Consider the following 21126-nt stretch of genomic DNA (forward strand, 5'->3'; position numbering starts at 1 on the left):
AGCAGTTAGTGTGGAATGGTGAGGGAGCCTCGAAGTACATTACAACAATGATTTTGCTACACTGCCCTGTTGTTCATCATCTCTTGTCCACAATTTCGCTTTAGTGACTTTAAATACACAACCATCAAAAACAACCGTAAATAATACTACCACCCCCGCCTGCCAGGTGGCTCGGCAGTAGAGAGCAGCTCGCAAATGATAAGGGTGCAAGTGCAAATCCTGGTTAGGGGTTGACTCAACACATCATCCCCTCCAGGGTCAATACAATGAGTACCACTGTAAGGAAGTCAACAGTGATGGATGATGGACTCACCCCCGCCATAGGAATGTGGCATTTCCTCCACTGGCTCAGGGCTGTAAACAGGCAATGAGCACCGCAATAATGCTCATTTGAGCAGGAAATCACTTTGACGTTTGACCAACAATAAATGCATGTCACTTTGTATCCGGTGTCGTAATGTTTACAGCACCCGCCAATACCCCGTGTCTCCATTGACCCGGACTTGGAAATCATCAGCCCTTGCACCTAGCAAGGGCCTCTTAGCACACAGGCAAGTCAGTTGAACCAGCATGAAATGATATGGGCACACTAAGCCGCCCTATCATGGGAATGAAATGCAGCTGGGTGTGGTGGTGACCACCGACCGCCACGCAAGACCCAGAAGTACTTGTCTTTAAATGGTCTCGAATTTGTTTTTTCCCCATTTTATTCAAATAGTGTTATCAGGGTCATGCTACGAGACAAAGCATCCAAGGATAGCTTATTGTTTCATGTCTGATGGGTATGAAATTGATTAACATTTCTGAAATGTTGTAATGTCAAACCTGTACAAGGTAGACTAAAAAAAACGGAATTACCAATGTCTTGAAAAAAAATTGTCTGCATTTTAGTCAAATTGTGGTAGTTGATGAAGTTTCCATGCACAATTTCGGCACATGGCAATACTATGTTATAGAATGACCTGCAAAAGGAAACTTCATAGAACCGCTGCCAAAATCAGTTCAAGTGGCCTTGTGATGCAACAAACGCGCCATACTGCAGACAAATGTTCACCACATGGCACTCAAACTAATATTGTTTTAATCCTCATAGCTGGAATTTCACCAAATTAAGACAAAAGCCAAAATGAATGCTTTTGTACACCCAGTAGTCAATGGGCTGTGATGGTAAACTCACTACACTCGACAACCGAGTGTCATTGTCGGTGGCTCAGCGGATTCAAAGCCAGATTGTCAGTGCTGCCGATTTATTTCCCCGATGCATAAGCCACCTGGTCACCACCACACCCCGAGGCTCTTTAAACACAGACCACAATGGTACATTACACCAAGAGCCTTTATCCAAACAGCCCTGTGGCACACAACAATGCAGGTGACTCAAACCATGAGCATTCCTGTATAAACGATGTCTCCTCTGATTACCTCCAGGTCTACCATGCAAAAAGATCATTTATCTCAACGTGCTCCTACCGTTTACATATACTGTAGGGCAAAGGAGGAAAAGTGGTGCGTGGTAGACACCTATGCAGAAACTTGTCCACTGTTGTGCTATATTTCTGTGCAACCCCCACATTCAACAACCAGCACTGACCAGCATGGTAAAGCGTGGTCATACACTCCTCGTGACCTGCAGGCTGTGGGGAAGCCCTCATCCAAAAGTGGAGCTGTACATTTACTTCATGACTTTTGTGTTCTCATGACAAACTTACACACGTTGGACCCCCTAGTCCACACACTGATCAAGTTTGCAGGCCTTACACAAGTGTGCACTCTGAACCTTCATACCTCGAGATGAAAATATCACTGGAAAGTACTGTAGTCCCAATGGAGCCTTCAACCCACTTCAACTCGACCTTTTCCCATTCCAATGATGTACGTGTAGGTGATCGGAAGGAAATCGGAAAAAAATATTATTGGTACGTCTTCAGGTCTAAAGACGTACCAAGGCTCCCACAAAGCCACGCGGGAGGGCATGTGACACAGTTTGGCGCCAGCTATCATAGAGTGCGGTCGTGTCGCTACAGTTCTCTGCGGTGAGTTACAATGTCTTTAAAACCAACGGCACCACGCCTCTCCAAGTAAAAATAACGCAGAGCCGCGTGCGCATTCCGAGAATCGGTGGTGAAAGGGACCCCCACCCTGGAACTTGCAGGCGTCTCGAAATGGGAAAGGGTTAACAAACACGGCTTGCATTCACCACCACATGTGAAGGCAACGTATATTGAACTGAAGCACTTTTAAAGACGCATTTTATAAACCGTGAGACGAAAGAAAAAGGTCAGCTCTTAAAGCACGGACAATTATCCGGCAGCATGTGGTTTTGGATCCAGTGTAATCCGACAAAACCAGTTTTAGGAAGAGGGAAAAAAATTAATAATGAACTCCACCATGTCCAGACAATGTGCACCGTGTTATGTGCAGGCGCCTCGCATTAACGCAGCAACAAGAAAACCCAGAACATTACTGGAAAACTTGACAGCCCATGACTCAAAGCCTCTTCCATGATAACAAGGTAATGTTCACAATCTGCAAATGTTCTACGAGAGCTCCTCTCACGGAGTGTATCTGCGGAATCTGTTGGGCGGTTTTTAATCTTTGCCAAAACCGTAGACTCTGAAACTTCCTTATTGCCAGCATGGCGATTAAACTTTTTCTGAACGTGTGTAACTCGACCCCATTAACCTTTATGTGCCAAATTTGGCAAGGAGGTATTTTTTTATTTTCGTGGATCTCTTCTGATCTCCCGATGAGCGGAGGTTTGGTGGCGAGTGGCACTCTACGTGTTACCGTTCACACGATAGCTAGGCAAAATTTGGGCTTGGCATGGCTCAAGAGGGTGAAAAACCAAGAAAAGAAAACTGTGGTGGGAAAAATAAAATCAAGGTATGAAATACCATAATGTGATAATCGATTGAGTAGTGGGGATGTTGCGCTTACATTGAAAGATAATGCTACAGCATTAACCTGGAGCAAAAACATATTCGTATATGCAATAATCATGGAGCATTTAATTACTATTATTTTAGACTGCTCTCAGGAGCTGCCTCGCATAAAAGACAAGTCAGGTTTTCCAAATCCCACACGAACGACCTTTGCCTTCACAAAACATTTCACGCCTCCAAGTGACATCGGCTAGAACGCCGAACGTGTTGTTTTCCGAATTATTGTCAGTTCCCGAGCCCCCATCTTTCGCCTTATCGACAAGATCGTCGTGCGTCAGAGGAGGTTAATATGAAGCCCTATATTAAAACTAGAGTTCTCTCTCTCTCTCGCTCTGGGGACGTGTGGCCAAGCCAGCATGGTGTTCCAAGCGCTCATTGTCAAGCCTGCGACAAAGCTAAAATGAAGAATCCTTATAATGGAACAAATTGCTTTTCATCAAGAGCCACACAGCGTGAAAATGTGATCTCACGATCTTTAATTTTCGGCGCTCCCAAGGCTGGCTCGCCCATCTGGAATTATTGCTTCCACGTGCAGCAGTTGCGACTGAATGCCCACAATGCAACTATCAAGGCGCCCGATAAAGGTTCATAGAAATCCAAGCGCTTACTCGCAATCATTCACATTTACCTGCGTCTAAAAAGAGCAGCCCTGCAATACACTTGACTGGCTCGCTTGATAAAGAAAATATATTTGAGGTGGTTGCATAAGGGCTGAAATTTACAGCATTCCAGTCGAACTTTGGTTCGGCACCGGCCGGTAACTGTGGTTTGAATAGCAGTTCCCATAAACGTTTATGGACTTGGTTTATGACAAAACTATCTGCACTGTATCAGACCCCCCCCCCCCCCCCCCAATGCTGTGACGCCACACCAGCACAGGAATACAGTTTAAAAGTGTAAATTTTTACACCCTTAGTATCCACTACAATTAACGCTTACTTGAGAATCCACGCAAAATCCCGGTGTTGTAATACACCTTAAAAGCGTGTGCGCTTGTCTATAGGTTGGAAGCACTGGCTGAATATCTATCTTATACACCCAAGCATTTAGGTACAGAAATCCCACAGCCATCATCCATGCAATCAAAACCTTCCCTTTCCCCCTCTGCCTATCACTGAACGCCTGCTTTGTCTACGAATTAAATACGCCCACCGTATCTCTACAGCGTCTTGAGATGCGGTCGCAACGAGGCGCCACGTACATTCTAACCGTCATCGTATTGTAGACGGTGAAAGAGGCGAACGCGTCGTTGCTCCCACTTGCCAACACAAATCCACCAGCAAATAGAACCGAACTTGTCAACAAAAACGAATGAAGGTACTTTTTAAAACACGCAAGCAGAGTTTACCGGTTCGAAAAAAAATCCCCTACTTCTACATTTCATCAGGGTAAACAACCGCCCGCCCCTCCCACTGCCGATTTAAAAACATGGGACACAGGAGGGCGACATTTCAGGGGGCTGACGTCAGACAAAATGCAGAGAGGTGGGAGGTGAGATTTCACCACTGCGAGATCGCATCCATCGCCGCTGGCACGCGTGCTGCTGCTGCTGCGCTAAAACCTGTACGACCGTGGCTTAATGACACGCTTTTATATTTACGCGATCTAACTCCAAAAAAAACCCCCGTTTTATTATTATGGAACGTGGGTGCAATCACGCACGAGTCCACCAGGGATGCACTGTACAGCAAGCGCGCAGGACCCTGCGATAGAGAAATGCCACCGGCCCCGTGTCCCACCCAAGGCACCGGCCAGAAACACGCAGAGGCGGGGGGCGGCATCGTCGTCATATGAACGCTTCTCATCTCTGGCCGTATCAGCGCCCGTATCGCACCTCCGATTAGCATGGTTGGCTACGTGCGGCACGAAAATAAGTTCAACGCACGTACGTATCGGCGGCCGCATCGCAGTGGGCCATTCGGATTAATGGACTCGAGTGCCTATCTCTCGCGCTGCGGTGTGCTGCCAACGATGGGAGATGCAGAAATTATGAGGTTAGGAAATGAAAGGGAAGGTGTGGAGTGATGGAATGAATAAATAAAGCGAGACACTTGATACACGGTAACAAAGACGAACAGACATTGGTCAACTACGGTATCATCGTAGGATTGTGGGCACTGTTCTCAAAGTTGCATGTACGTACGAATGTTTAACTTGTGGGCACTGTTCTCAAAGTTGCATGTACGTACGAATGTTTAACTTCTTTCGCACCGTACGTAGCCAACCGTGCTAATCGGAGGTGCGAAACACGTGTACGATTAAACACCAAGATCTGAGAATAAAACAGCACATTTATTATCACCATCGCCAATCATGATCTTGCGAATAAATCCACCTATAGCTCCTGGTGCACATTAGCAAAGTCTATCGCTGCCCCTCCACGGTGGGCGGCCCTTTCATGCACAATTCCTCCTTTCGCTGCCACCCTCATTAATCTCGACCATTAAAAGTGCCTGGCCATTACTCAGCCACGGGGGTTGGTGGTCAACGAGAGGATGGGTACATAGCATCTGAACTCTACCAATGTGGCACAAGACCCACAGTATGTATGGGAAACTTCTGCCCACTGCAATCAGCATAAAAGCCAATATTGTTGTTAACATGATATTATGTGTCATCATCACTGGCACGACTGCCAATTTACTTGGTCCCTGATCACCACTGCTGCAATTAATATTCTTAGCAAGTGTTAAAAATACCCCTCTTTGACAGTAACAGCAATAACACCTTTTTAAAATTAAGCTGCACCTGTTAATCCTTTATAGAGGCACCACTAACAAACTACTGGATAGACCTACTGCAATTATACACACGTATACTTTTGAATATTCCATTCTCTGTAATTTGGAAAAATGAAAGAGATTACAGTTAAAGCGGACTCCATACATCCTCCGCATGTATCTGGAGACCAAGATGCGTTGACACGTGGAACCTAAGAAGAGCAATCAAATTAAACACTTCTGCCCTGCCAAGTGAGATTTGAGGGGGAGAGGCCGAGAGTAACGAACTCGAGCCTTGACGACTCGCGCATTCATGTTGTTTTACAGCATGCGAGTGCTGGCAGCCTACAGAAAGCAGCCATGCCTCGTACACACAGGGCGTTGACAACAAAAACATTTAGTAAAACACCTGGGTAGGTTGAGCAAATAAAGACCACGTGGTCACTTTGGGTGATGGTGGAGAAGAGAAAGGAACCACTTTATTTCGAGATCAGCACATCTTATGTAGAAAATCCATCATTGGCATGTGCTCCCTACGTACACCAACGCACTTACCAGCGTGGTCAAGCTCGGTGAAGTGACACCACCATGAGCCGCACGGTGTGGGGGGGCAGGGGGCCATCGCCCATCAGTGGATGAAGACAAATTGGCTGTATCCGTGCGCGCACACACATCTCTGACCTTGAAATCCGAGTGTCAGGTGTAGAACAAGGGCTCAAGCTAAACTCCACAATTTGTGGCGCAATGGACCGTCGACAGTTGTCCAGACGCCCATGTCCGGTGTGTAAAATGAGTCACATGGGGTGACTGATTTATGTCTCGCTCTCACCTCTTTCAGGACAGGCCACTGTTATCACCCAACACTGCAGGCTTTGCCAATCCGGCTCCATTTGCTCCAACGTACGCAAAAGTTTCAAATTAAATCTATCTCGACAACACGCTTGTTTTATTTGTCGCCTGAGACAATCCTGGTCCAAACCTCACAAATCGTGATGCCGCCGTTAGCATCGCGGCAATAATTCTACATTCCGGCTTGTGTCCACAAAATGACACTGGGGGTCAAAAAAATGGCATAATTCATCTCGCTTGCAATACCACACCCTGGTGAATCACAGGAAACACAAAAATGTAACCTCAGCAGAACAGGCACCAATTCAACCGCAACCAAATGGAACGAGAACTGCAATATCAGCTCGCCGCGTTACGGGTGAACGAGCTGCGCCAGTTGCGAAAAATCCGACGCTTTGACACAGCTCCTCACCCCGATCGTATGACGACCGGCGCAATGAGTTACAACAACGGCGCTCCCAATACGAGTTGCTTAGTGTCGATTCAAGTGGACGGATTCCAAAAGTACAGACTTGCGCAAGATTATTCGGTGAACGGAAAACACCACGGGCTCACAAAAGCACCTCGGCTAGAGAGAGGGTAACTCTTGAGGGCATTTGGTCTATTTTTCCACATTGATCACACGTGTTGGAAGAGGTTGGAGTACTCACACTTTACACCACCACATGCGGCCTGCCGAAAGAAGGTCTGTGGTGTACCCATTAATACTGCTAGGTGGACAAAGGGGGGAGGGATTTGAGAAACTTGACCCATTTGTTTGATCTGCCACGCCATTAGATGGAATTAAATTGGCGACCTCTGGTTTTAAAGTCTAGTGTGCTTACCATTATACCATGCCAACAAAACGCAGCGAATAAGCATTAATTATTCAAGCACCACTCATGATTTGATGAACTTCTGCTATTTGGGGTTGGTTGCAAGAATTGTCATTTTTGCATCTCCTTCTTACACTGTTGTTTGTGACGTTTCCCATTGGTTCTATTGCATCGTATTATCACGTCTGCTACAGCAGCCCAAAATGTAACACATGAAAATGACTTGCGTGAAGTGTAAACAATCAATTGTTGGTCACTTGATAAGATGATTTTATTTTGAGTGCAGGAATCTTTTTTTAAAGAATAAGAATGATCGTCGGGAGAATAAAAATCTATAATTAAAGCAGGTGAGCGGCCACTCGGACCAAAAGAAAGTTTCTTTGTCAAGGGAGAATTGGGTAACGGAGCGATGAAACCGGGCCTTGTAAAAAATCTTTATAAAATAACACCAAAAATAAGCAGTGTATTGTGTCTAAATGGAATCGCATCTCAGGATGCTTTACACGAATGAAAAACTACATTTAGTTAAAACTATGCTGCACACCATCCATCCCAGAATTCCCTCATCAAGACTCTGCACCATAGAGCCCAATGCATATCCAACCAGGAACACATAGCCAGTGAACTCAAGCACGTACACCAAGCTCTTAAGGCTAATGGTTACTCTGACTACACAATCCGCAAAGCTATCACTCCAACCATGAAGAAGGACCCTCTTGAGGAGCCTTTCAAAACCATCACTTTACCCTACATTGCGGGGATCACAAAAAAGATCTCCAAAATCTTGAATAAACACAAGATCCAGGTCTGATTCAACACATTACATAAAATACGTGATCTGGTTCCATCTGTAAAAGATGTGAATCCGGACATAGAGTACCCTGGTGTCTACAAACTAAGTTGCCTCTGTGGTAGTAGTTACATTGGAGAAACCAAACGACATGTCTCGGGCCGCATCCGTGAACACAAAGCATACCTAAAACACGGTAGGACCAACACCTCGGCCGTGGCAGATCACTGTTATAATTCAGTAGGCTCACATGACTTTGACTTCTCCAAGACAGCGGTTCTCTGCAAGCCATTTGGCTACCATGAGAGATTCGTTCATGAGGCTATCCACATATACAGAGACAATTTCAACCGAGAAGATGGATTCTGGCTTAGCAATCATTGGAAGGATTTGATACACCATTTCGGTTTATCAAATTGATTGTTCACGCTTACGGTGGTTTTCAGACCGCATCCATTATTTTCGTCTCCCCCCTCCTCTTTTCCGAACATAGATGGACTCGTCCATCTGAATAACTGCCAAATCGCTCTCCGTGGTGCTAACGTTAAAAAAAACGCCACTTTTTCAAACTTTCTTGCTGTGGTTTTCACACCTGATGATGATATCTTGTGTTGCAGTCGAAACGTCGTGATAATTTTATTGTTATATATTTGTATTATTTTTTTGTTTCCCTTCTATGTGACTTTACCGAAAGAACCAATAATATTAGGAAAGACGTACGGTTAACCGTGTAATTCGGCTTAGCGGTCAAGTCACTTTTAAAAGGTCAATCACGACGCAAACACAGCTACCGATGAGTGTGCCCGCGCTCCGCACGCCGAGAGGGTGCATAGCAAAGTGACGGCGCGTCTTGTTTACTGGAGGTACCCCTGGTTGGTGCTCGCGAGAAGAATGGAGGGGTAGCAGACAGGAAGGGAGGTGACCCCCTTCCCATTCCTGCACCACGTTCGGGAAACCGAAGGCCGCGGCGCGCAATGAAAACACGGCCCGCCGACACTCATCCCCCACCAGCGGAGCGCAGCAGCCGCCGTTTGCTCAGGTAGGTGTGCCGTGAGGTTAACAAGGTCGCCCTGGGTCAAGGAGACAATGTTTCACGCATCTCAATGGGTTTATTTCAACTCAATGGGATTTCTTTCATTTCATAAATACCATGAAAAATTGTGCATATGGATGGACACCGGAACGATTCCCCACGTGTATGTCCTCGTAAGTAGATAACTGGCTATAAGCTTCCGAGTCGCGTGAGATGATATGACGTATCGAATTACGTGTGAACCCGCCATGTTGGCCAATAGGATTATATCTATTCAGTGCAGGCTTTAATCGACACGTTTTGGCCAAAACAATTAATGAATTTGACGACTTTTGTTCATGGCAAGTCCCTAATAGCAACGTGATGTTATGCTAGAAATGTCGGTTTGCTCATTTTTACAAGGGTTATCGTGACCCCATCCATCTGACCCAATGTCGGCCAGAACGCTTTCAACTTTAAGTTGGATAACAATAAAAAAGGAACAAAATGCACTGTACTGAACAGTGCACGATGCACAGGTGCTCATAGACCATCCACCGCCCCCCTTTTGAAAACAATCGCCCAAAGCCAACAGTGCCCCAGCAGCCACAGGTGTTGAATTAACTCTGACCACATCGACCGCCAGCTGCAGACGTGGGGCAGCATACCGCACCTGCAGCTGTCAACGGGAACGTTTTTTATGGCGGTGTCGAACTCCGGCACGTTGCGGCAACACCAGCAGGGCCATCCCTGTGCCCGCTAATCGCAGGCCTGATCCAAATGTTCGCACAGGCCGACTCGAGGCACGCTTTGATAGAAACAACGTTTGTAAATAGATTACTCTTTTGGACATTTTCTCCGTAAATAGAACCGTGTCGAGACTCACCGCTAATTAAGACTGCGTAGATGCGAATGGGCCATCCACTCGTCGCAACTTGTCCAATTGGTTTATAATGAGCAATGATTTCAACAGAAATGAAGCGAGCGCGTATCGCCAGTCAAGCGTACTTAAACCATCTGTAGGTGACATTGACGCACGTTAACACAATTCATAGAAAAAGTATACCAGAATAATATTGCAGTGCTCTAAATACACACGTGTCGACTTATACGGATTTAATGACTGCACATTAAAATCAGGTCGTCTTGTATAATGCTACACTAATTACATTCAATTAGGCGGCCAGATTGTACAAAGCTATTTTTTTTAGTCTGCATGATCCTTTTATAACAGCTGGCAAAGACGACGGTATAAAAACTCATGGGAGGAAACGGGCAGGACAGGTAATGTTTTATCTAGAAAGCACTTCATTTCTCCAGAAGAGGCGCAATATCAAACACAGCGGGTTTGATCGTGCGGCATTTCTTGGGTCATGCTGTTAAAATAGTTTTTTTGGCATTTGTACGTTGGTGCGTGCCATTCGGCGTTTGTAAGTTCGTGCGTGCCATTCGGCGCATTCTTTACAAACGTTTCACTGGAAAAACATTAGCGATTCCTGTTTTTCGTAAGCCGGTAATTGATTGTGAATACGGTTACCAGTTCACCGGTTATTTTGTTTAACAACTCTATTCCGGAGGAGGTATTCTAACCCGATGCGTACGTTTAAATTGCCAATATACTGCGGCACAAAATAGCCTGCCCTCGGTATCGTTAACACCCTCGCCGCATGTTTCGTGGAGAAGATGCTCCGCAAAATATTTTGGCCACAGAGACGGAGGAGCCAGGGGGTGGCCGCATGGCCCGAGTGGTCACGGTGCTCGCTACCGAGCCAGTTTCAATTCCCAGTGCCACTCAATAAATCGGTTTGTTGTCCAAAGATTTACTGCGGCACGCTGCTGTTAGCTGAACATCACATTTTAAATAGCCACTCAAGCAAATCTCAAGACTGTCACGGCCTAAATATGTTTAAGTTGTTAATAACTAAATTAATACACTTTTTTTTAAATTTATATTTTAAGCCCTTTGTCACTGCACTGCTGAAAGAAGGGCTCTGCGCAACACATAGGTCAGGTTATGTAAAGATTTATATAAAAGACTTAACTAAGCTGGTCAGTGCAGGTCGTTGGCAGTGGGGCAAGACTGATTAAGATATCACGAACCATTGAAATTAGCCGTGGTGTCCAGGTTCCCCTTGCACAATGTACTAAAACTGTATGTGCTTCACTTAGTATAAAAGAGCAATGGAATTGCATAGAGGTCACGTGTTTCTCAACCCATTCGTCACTCGGCAAAAGCCCATTAGACAAATTGTTGACGATCCTGAACGTTTGTCCTCTCCCTCTGCTACGGCTGTGTTAATTTTGTTCGATTTCACGTTTTACCAGGTAATGTAATTGGTTGGCAAACAAACTTGGCCACACTGCAATATAAATCATTGAGCTCATAAATCTCAAAACGTCCTATCTCAACATCGGACCTTGACATCCACCACATACCGCTGCATTATTAATGAACACAAAGTAAGCAATGATGGTAGTTTACAAAGTGCATGTAAACACGCTTCCTGTTGAATAACATCTTTGTAATGCATTATTACTGCTGCACCGCGATGTTCTTTCCCCCCCCTCTGAAAGTAAAGAGCACTGGTCCGAGTCGTGACGCTGCGCTAACATAGCGGTGTTCGTTTCTCAAACCCCCCCCCCACCTCAGGCTATTTAATTAAGCTTCTGGAACCAATTAAAGAACAGGCTGAAAGTCAAACTTGGCAGGTCTTAAAAAAAGGAGGAAAGCCCATAAATGCGTGCTTACAATCCACAAGAGCGATTTCGAGGCAACAGTGGGCCAGACTACAAGCGTCGCCCTCTTCTAACAAGCAAAAAAACGTGTCATGTGCTGTTGGCGGGCAAACGCGGCTATCTGGCCATGTGCAGTTGGAATGAAATTGCCTGCGCTTGGCACGAGGCAGATAATCATTCTACAACCCAAAGCTATGCAGTAGGGGAGTGTTAACGATTCACCCCTGTGGAGATTTGATGAACTGCTGCAGTTCAGGTTTGTGATTCGAGCAAATAACCAATTCTATGTTTTAGTCCAAGGACCAGAGTGGAAGAAATTGTTACCACCTAAGGCAGAAACATTTTCATCACACCGATTTATTAACATGGCTAACAACAATGAATTAGTGTTTGATAATCCGCTCAAAACCTGCCCCAATACACATTTATAGTCTTAGTTTATGAATGAGCTTCTATTTTTCCTCCCCGTGGACGATGACATTTCTTGGTAGAGTATAGGGCCTTGTGTACCAAGTAGAAAAGTGCTTTAGAAATGTAATTTATGTTTCAAATGGTTCACATAATTCACTGGTATAGGTCACGCAAAGAAGTGGGAACAACTAAAGTTATGCCATTCCAAGTTGGTACCGACAAGTGAACCATCTGGTCTGATGTCATGGACTTTTTGACAATGTTGATTGTAACACGGGATTTTATGCAGTGAGATTTAAAAAATAAATTCATATTAATCAATAAATCCACGTGTTATTCCTCCCCTAATATTCAGCAGCACTCGTACACAAAATTTCTAAGACCAAACCATAATATATGGAGGTTAGAGCAAATGTTTCCATCAATGACAAATGAAGCAGTAATGTAGGCTTTTGACGACAGCTGGTACAGAATGTACATGTACAACCCTTTTGTCAAGCCACTGCTGGATGAGGGCCCTCCACACACCATGTAGGGGCTATTTCACCATGCAGGTCAGTGCGGGTTGGTGAATGTATAGAGCATAGATGTGGAAACAAAAAAGTGCAGCAACGGCAACACATTTTGCTGAACTGCATTCTACTGCCCACCATGAGGCCCCCACAGCCTCGAACTTGTTCATCTTGGGTCCCCTATCCAATAGTTATCCAGACTCAATCACTGCGTAGCTTTAACGCAATCAGCCGCTTTCCGGGCGATTTGGCTCTTGCACCCATACGGACGCCCTGCATCGAAACAAATCGGCCTGCGGAAAATAACCTGTTGCTTGATGCCGACGGCTGGGCGTGGTGGCAGAGAGAACTGGGCCCATCGTCACATGCCAAGCCAAAATAAACTCGAGCGGATCTGACACACGCTACCCTCAAGCCCCGCGGCCTCCGGTTCCTCCAGCGATGGCAGGAAACACTAACGCGTACCGATACATCCCCTTTTCCATGTTAAAATTGTTGTTCTGCTGCAACTGTTTTTCCTACTCAATGACCCAAATCCCCCCCGGGTTTGTGCCATTCATCGAGATTTTTAATTCCGGTTTGGAATCCACGTTATCCGTTTCATGAATAAAGACACCTATCTCAATGCCATTGTCATGTGTTACGTACTCACTCAACACTCCACCTACCAAGCAAAGTGTACATGCTGCTTTTTAAAACGTCGATATTTAGAGGCCATCTAAAAACTGCATACAAACTGAAGAGTACATTGTGTGCACATTAAATACATTGTGCAAGTGTTTCTATGTTAATTCTAGAGTAGCAGTTCATAGCATTTATGGACCCACGGACCACCATCAACTCTCAAACATTTTTCACGCACCACCATCCAGTAAAAACACATGGCGTTTGGTCACAAAAATTACATCTGCAACTGTTCCATGGCCTTGTAGACTGGTGGTATGTTGGACCACAGGTTGAGAACCACATACCAGAGTGTATATGATCATTTATTATTCGAAAAGAAATGTATGCCTTTTTAACATATGACAACCACTCAGATTACAGATGTGTATTGATGCATCCATCGAAGTGGGTTCTTATGCACAATACAAAGGCAGTAATTCTTGCATGTGAGAATAAATTATTGTTTTACTACTTTTGATGGCCGGTGGTTGAGACAAATGTCAGAGGGGCAGCCAAAGAAGGAAATACAGCTGAGAGGATGTCCATTACAGAGGCAGAGCGATAAACTAAGTGCATGCGCAGGAGACTGAGAATTGGCGATTGTTCGGGGAGCCCTTCATTCAGCGGAGGATAGATCATGGCTGACAATGTTTCTCATGAAAAACCCTGCAGAAGTTATTGATTCTACATGCACCACAACAGCAAAAGTAAATAGAAAATCGCAACTGCCGAATCACAACGATTCATCAAATCACAGGGCATGACTGACAGTTTCACACCTCTGCCCTGGCTGCCATTCATTACCGTATCTGCAATGAACCATCAAATTCACAAAGCATACAGAGGTATGCACCACTCACGGCATGCCTATTTTCCTTTCGTGATCAACTGCATTGAACTGGTCGGTTCTGTTGCTGTTCGTCTCAAGTAAGATGCAACGCTATGCCGCCCGGATATAAAGGGAGCCCTGTCAGCTGTCGCTAACAAAGGACGTTAAGGGGTACCTTGTTTCCACTAAGCCGGTCGATCCACTCACCACACACGCGTCTGTGGTTCTTACCCAAGCTTGTCAGCCAATACAGGGGAGAGGCAAATATTTTTACAGAATACTCAAGAGGCAAATCAAAGGGTCTCCCGTGTGAATACCAGGGCGGGGCGTCGTTCAAGTCTAGCAAGTGGTACTAAGCAAGTGGTGGGAATTCCACATCCCTATGGCAGGGGTCAGTTTATGTACGTGATAATTATATATATTACCCACTTCTCTCTGCACACATCCACGTGGTGCAGCCTCGTAAGGAAGTACTAATTTTACAAACCCAGAAGGGTTGATGGACCGAGACAATCTTGTACAGAATGTGAACTTAAGATTTAAAGCCGTGATGCTTTGGCAACTCTGCTCAAATCAGGCCATCTCGCCTTGCATGTAAGAGGTCGTGGGTTCGATCCCGACCCTGATGCCCGTAAATTTGGCGTTTGAGAAAAGAAGCGAAGGGAGGAAATTCCAGAGTGGAAGCGTGCACGTTAAGAATCACGAGAGAAGTGTTGTGACCTGCAGTGCAGTGGCTGAGCACAACACTGAGCTCGCCAAAGGAATCTAAAGTCATATCCTGGACAAACCTCATTAAAAGAAAAGGCTTCCCACCACCCCGCTTTCAATTGTAAACAATCAATTCTCACAAACGAGTTGGTGAGCGTAATAATCGATGTTACATCGTGCATTGTTTACTAGCCTAAAAAGCGCCAGCACATCTGTGTCAGCAAGGAGAGGGTAATACGGCAAATTTTATGGATAGAAAATACCTTGTACACTTGCCCGTACGTTCCATTCCCCACGACTTCCACCAACTCAAATATCCCGGCAGGCTCCTGGCAGGGCGCGGCAACATTGGGCAAGCGAGGGAAGGGAGGGCAGATGGAAAATGCGTCGTAAAACTGGTCTCGGGCCCGAACACAAACCACATTTTTTATATCAACAGAAGCAATAACAAACGAACTGCAACCAAGTTAAACTTTGAAGCTTCCTTATTAACAGTAACATTTGTACATGAAAAAATAAACCTTTTGTGGAAGTGACCACGGTTCCTATAAATGGTCACATGCCTCAACTTTAAAAGAGAGTTCAAAGTTTGTAATTTATACTTAACGGGGGGGGGGGGCATACAACGCTCTAAACCCAGCTACCGGCCACGCAAGTGACATCTGTGGCACGTCACATGTATTGAATTATTTAGTTATTTTTAACAGGTAATGCCCACTGAGCTATGTAGCTCTTTTTTAGAAGCGACCTGGCTATCACAAATGATAGCTCAACGAAGAGTGGCTTATCACATGGGAATTTATTGCAGCCAAATACTCTAAAAACACAACACGTTGATCACAAATGCGGAGGGGGGGAAAAAATCCACGCGACCACGGGGAGAGAGACAAGCAAGACGCCAAATATACAGGCGTCACAGGGTCGGGAGTGAACCCACGTCCTGCTGCATACCAGGCGGGAGAGGTAGTTCACATCTCGCCATCTGAACAAGTCCCTTGACCGAGTTCCCCTTCACCAACCCTCCCACTGCCATCGTACAGAGTCTTTCATCCAGCTGTAGATCGAGCAAGAGGGCTGTGCTTTCGATACGTTTTCAGTGACTGGGCGAGTCCAGACATGCACGTGGCGACCTGGCGACTTACTTTATGAACCTTACGACGGTACCCCGGGGTTCCATAGTGACCCCGGCTCTCGCATAATGTCCGTGATGCAGTCATTCTTAGTCTGTCGATGGTCGGCGATGCAGCAATCGACTCATCTCGACGAGCTGGACACTACGATGCACCACTACGGTGCGTACGCGAGCGTTCAGGGTTTCAGCGCAATCGACCTCGATTCGTGTCAACATCGCGGAGTGTGGCACCGATTTCGGATTAATTTGTACCCCAAGACGCGGAGTAAAGTACACCCCTGGACAAAAAAGTGTCCCAGAAATAAAATATTTATTTGTCTCGGCCAGTTTGTATTATTCGGTACCCCGGGGTACCGCCATAAGGATCATATATAGCTTCTTGTGCGACCAAGTCGCTCTCAAGAAATCTCCACTTTGCTGGCACTATACAGCAACTGGTCACTCCTGCCAAGCAACACATTCGCCGCCACTTGAGTTCAAATTGGTAACGGATTTAAAAAATAAAATCGCTTTCGTTAGAGCATCTGGTCACTCCTGTTGATCAACAGTCGTTGCCACTCCTAAGAGCATACAAGTTGCCCCACGTCATTAGAGCAACTGGTTGCTTGTTTTTTAACAAAATCGCTTTCATTACAGGAGCAACAAGCGGTCGCCGCCGATGAGCAACAAAGTCGCCCACGGTCGCTCTCGTGACCACTCAAGGACTCTTTGAGTTGCCACTTACAGCTTCAATGGGGCAACCAAAAGTCGCTCTGCGCCCGTCTCGCTCAGAGTCTACGAGTCGCCTTCGCCTCTCTCCCGCCGTGACAAGTGGCCACCAAGTGAAGCGGCCCAGTCGGTCTGCTCGCTCGCCTCACAGCGGCCAACCCACACTGCCTCGAGGCCTCTTACCCAAGTTCTAAGTTGCTCGACTCGAGTCGTGGCCATACTTCACACCACACACGGTGCCCAGGACGGAAACAAGTAGGGAAACAACATTACCGCCGCGGCACCAACAACACACACACGTGGATAACGACACTGTTGTCGCCAAGTGCTCTCAACAAAAATAACAACTGACGACGGAGCAAGGAGGACGTCGGTGGAAGTTACCCGCAGAGCCGCCAGGTCAATGTCGTCCAGACTCCTCGCCGGAGAATCGCTCGCCATCCTCGCCGCAGGGCTCGCTCGTGTCGGCGACAAAAGTCGCCGCGGTCGCGGCGGAGCGCGGCCGATTTTCCTAACTTTATATTGTTTTTGTGAGCGGGATCGTCGCGCCCATGAGGGATTGCGATCGCAGCGAGCGCACTATGGTGGTGGTGGTGGCGGCGGCGGAGCCGGGGGGAATGAGGCGGCCCTTAGCGACAGCTCAACGCGTCGCAAGGCATCTCGGGAACAATAACACGGCGGCTCCGCCCGCTATATATAACGCGCTCGCTAACCACCACCCCCTCTTTGCATTGCCCACTCGCGATAAGCTGCTTCCGCGCGCTGCCATTGGACGCCGGCTGTTCAGGGGTGGGGCTTGCGCCGATGCTTAAACGTGGTAGGATTTGTAATCGCGTGTGTTGGGGCGGGGCTAGTGGCCAGGGGCGCGTGGGGGAAATCAGCTGATCGGTGGGCGGGGACTTGACAAGGGGGGCAGTGTTGATTCACGTGGCCAGGCGTGCATTGATTGATGGATGGGGGTGAGGGTCTCCGTTGTATTTTTCTTTGGGTCTTTCGGTAAAGTAAAGTCACGTACCGAAAGACCCAAAGAATATGAATTCCTGCAGTCACGAAAGCTTTAAGTCAAGGTTTTTTCGTTGCATTCTTAAGACGTTTAGTCGACTATTGCAGATTCGTGTTCGTTTGTGGCTGTTACACGTTATCGTTTATTGGTCGCCAGGCTTTCCCGTGGATGCATGCCACTGTATAGAGTCGACACACACACACCATGCTGGATTAATAATATTCACGACGACGATAGTAACGAAGATAAAAATGGATTGCTTCGTTTATACTCATGTCTGTACCCATTGCGATTAAAAGTGTTTGTTTTTCAAAGGAGGCGTAGGCCTCTCCAGATGTACACGACTGTAGCCTAAATATTCACACACCACTGTTCATAACATAGATTCACACCTCTGTAGATGACAAACTTATACCCCCGATAGACTCCAGTGGTTAATGCTACTATATACTATCTTTAGATTCACGCCATTATAAAGGTTACATATTCACATCACTGTAGTAGAATTCAGATTCACACCACAGTTAGATTCTTACAGGCACCGCAAGGGAAAAACGACGATCGATCTGTGGCTTGAATCGTGATGGAACATCCAAACAATCGTGAGACATCTCGCGCAGAGATGGCGCGCCTTCCAGCTGGAGCATTTTCATCTGCGGGCGTTTCGACGGCCAATCATGGGGACGTCGTGATTGGCATGGTACTTCTCTCATGATTGGCAAGAGACCTCCTCACGGTTGACTGCCAAAACGTCCGGAGATTCAAATAGTACGGTTAGTAGGTGCGTAATCTTAGTGATATATTTCCTGACACATAATTGTGTAGATATTACGTCTAAATTACAACCGCCACAATGAATGTGAATGTCCCTCCAGCCCTGCCCGAATCGCAGCAATTCATGGAATTGGACAAGGCTCGTTATACGCCAAATGTTTAAGCTGGGACTCTGGGGATTAATGGAAAGTATTGGCCTAAAGTATAGTACTTTACCACGGTCGCCAATAACATTACCTTTAGCCTGAGGAATGTAACGCTTCCGTAGAAATGAAACACACAGCCTTTGTTCATCATGATGATGGGTAGTGGTGGTAAAATACCCGAAGATTTCAGCCCGATTCTACGCAGTTGCTGTTAACATTCATTCGGACATGGCTCAAACCTCACTGTAGTCGACTCGGAGTGAGAAAAAACACAACAAACGTTAACCATGGGGGTGGCGACGGCAGGCGGGAGGCTCTCATCCAGCAGTGGATCGATCATTGCCGATTGGCGACGATTCTTAAAAAGAGAAAACAAGCTTAGTTCCTAACCAAACAATGACGCAGTTAAATAAACAACATGTAAATACAGTGCAACGTACGCTGTACGTTGGACGCGTGTTTGGTTTACATCTTAAGTGCGTCTCGTGATACCATTACCTCATTGTTTGTGTTAACGTGCGCACTTGCAATTGATGAGGCTGCCTCCACCTGCTGGCAGGAGACGGAGTCACCGCAGGAATGTCGCCACAGCGGCTGCTGGAGCCCTGGCAGTTCCATTTCCCAAATCCCTTCCTGCAAGACGCAAGAAGGGATTTGTGCGACCGATGTAAAGGCGTCTAGGGTGCCCAGTCTCTGCTTATACTTCACTTACATGGAACGCTGGATGTGAAACATTTAAATGAGATCCGTAATATCGCACGCAACCGTCAATTGCATGCGCTCTGATCTACCCACTGCTGGATGAAGGCCTCCCCAAAGTTGTTGCACGCCTGCTGTATATTTGAAGTTTTCGTCTCTCCGTGGTCGCGTGGATTTTTCTCGGGGTGCTCTGGGGTTTCCTTACACGTTCAGAAGCGTGCATTTACTGAGTACTGTATTTGACCGCTGTAAATGTCCACACAGATAAGCCGCTTCGTCGAGCTATCGTTTGTAGCCAGGTCGCTTCTCAAAATGAGCTCAGTGGGGCCTGACCTGGTAAAATAAACTAAGTGTAGTTTTAGTTGCCATCCCTCGTGGCCTTGTGATGCAACAATTAACGTGTTTTACAAAGGCTCTAGCCCTTACACGGGAGCCGAGCTCATCCCTCCATCTCCGCTGTGGATGTCCTCCGAGACGCGTTTTCTGCATTGGCTCCCACTCTTGTGTCGTTCGTATCGATTCGGGTTGCCAAACCCGGTTTTATTTGCATTGCCTATGACCGAGTGGAAAACAAAACGGTCAAATAAAAACTGTTTCCAACTTCCCCCACGTGTAGCAATGTCATGTACAATGAACATAACATTTTACCTTTTTAACCGAGAAAGGGGACTGTTTCTGTCCACGCAGCAGCACAATGTGTACCCCGCAGTTAAAGTAAACTGGCAAGTTATTCACTTGGTGGGGGTCACATGTGGGTATGCTCTCGTCTTCCATCTTCTGGTCAGTCTAGCGGAGGCTTTTTCCACCACCGGTGGAACGAGCGAGCAATTGCAGGGCTGCACCTTTAGCTGAAACACGTCCAGTCAATTCTGCTACCACGCCGCGTGTTGTTTTCATAACGCGAATTGGATAAAACACGGCGAATGTATTTGGGAACACTTTTTTATAACACGGATGCGAATTGGATATAACGCGATCGAGCGGACGGAACTACGTCGCATGAGGAATAAGCGGTCGAACGGCTGTCTCGGCGTAACGTCACACAAGGCTTTGGGATGCTGCTAGATGCTCCCAGGTGCTATCCACGCGCCTCAGTCTTTGTTCGGCCTGCGTACGCATTTCACGCGTTATCGCGGACTGTTCTTTACCCTATAACACAATATTTCCATAACGCAGTGTTCTTCAGGAACACAACTACCGTGTTATAGCACAGGCTGGACCACACGGAGACTTAATTAGACTGGAGTAGGTGCTGGCAGGTGCCTGCCCACTGGCCAGTAGCACGCAGTGTGCGGTTTGTACGTTCACGCGTGCCAATTGGTGCATTCATTCCAAATTTTCTCTAGAGAAAAGTTGGCGGTTCCCGACTTGTGGAATCGGTCATGTATATTACGAACATTTAGCGGATTACCGTTTGCAGTGTCAACCACTGGCCAGGAACTGCGTAGAATCTTTCATACGTACCATGCACTTCATGAAACGAGAAATATGATCCCGTTGCAAATCCGCAACTGGCTGGGAGGCCTCCCCCACACCGTGTCAATAATGGGGATTGTTTGACCATATTTCACCAGTGTGGATTGGTGAAAGATGCACCCAAGACTGGTTCAGATATCACTTGCCATTGATGTAATCCGTGGGTCGGTATTAATTCCAGAATTTTTTATTTATTCT

At 46.5% G+C, this 21126-nt stretch overlaps 1 protein-coding gene across 3 annotated transcripts in view; it reads right to left on the minus strand.

Moving 5' to 3' along the window:
* LOC116952441 (mitogen-activated protein kinase kinase kinase kinase 4-like) overlaps positions 1 to 21018 on the minus strand; it is a 120868-nt gene extending 99850 nt beyond the window's left edge. For all 3 annotated transcript variants that reach the window (XM_076074408.1, XM_032971777.2, XM_076074407.1), the window contains exons 1-2: positions 17215 to 21018; positions 15254 to 15319 (exon numbers count right to left, since the gene is read on the minus strand). In XM_076074408.1, the coding sequence (XP_075930523.1) occupies positions 15254 to 15319; positions 17215 to 17271 (123 nt within the window). In that variant the 5' untranslated portion in view covers positions 17272 to 21018. The remainder of the gene's footprint in view (positions 1 to 15253; positions 15320 to 17214) is intronic.
* Between the last annotated feature and the right edge of the window lie 108 nt (positions 21019 to 21126).

Source organism: Petromyzon marinus, chromosome 47, assembly GCF_048934315.1.
Source record: "Petromyzon marinus isolate PM22_M1 ecotype Great Lakes invasive population chromosome 47, UKy_Petmar_22M1.pri1.0, whole genome shotgun sequence".
Lineage (NCBI taxonomy): Eukaryota > Metazoa > Chordata > Hyperoartia > Petromyzontiformes > Petromyzontidae > Petromyzon > Petromyzon marinus.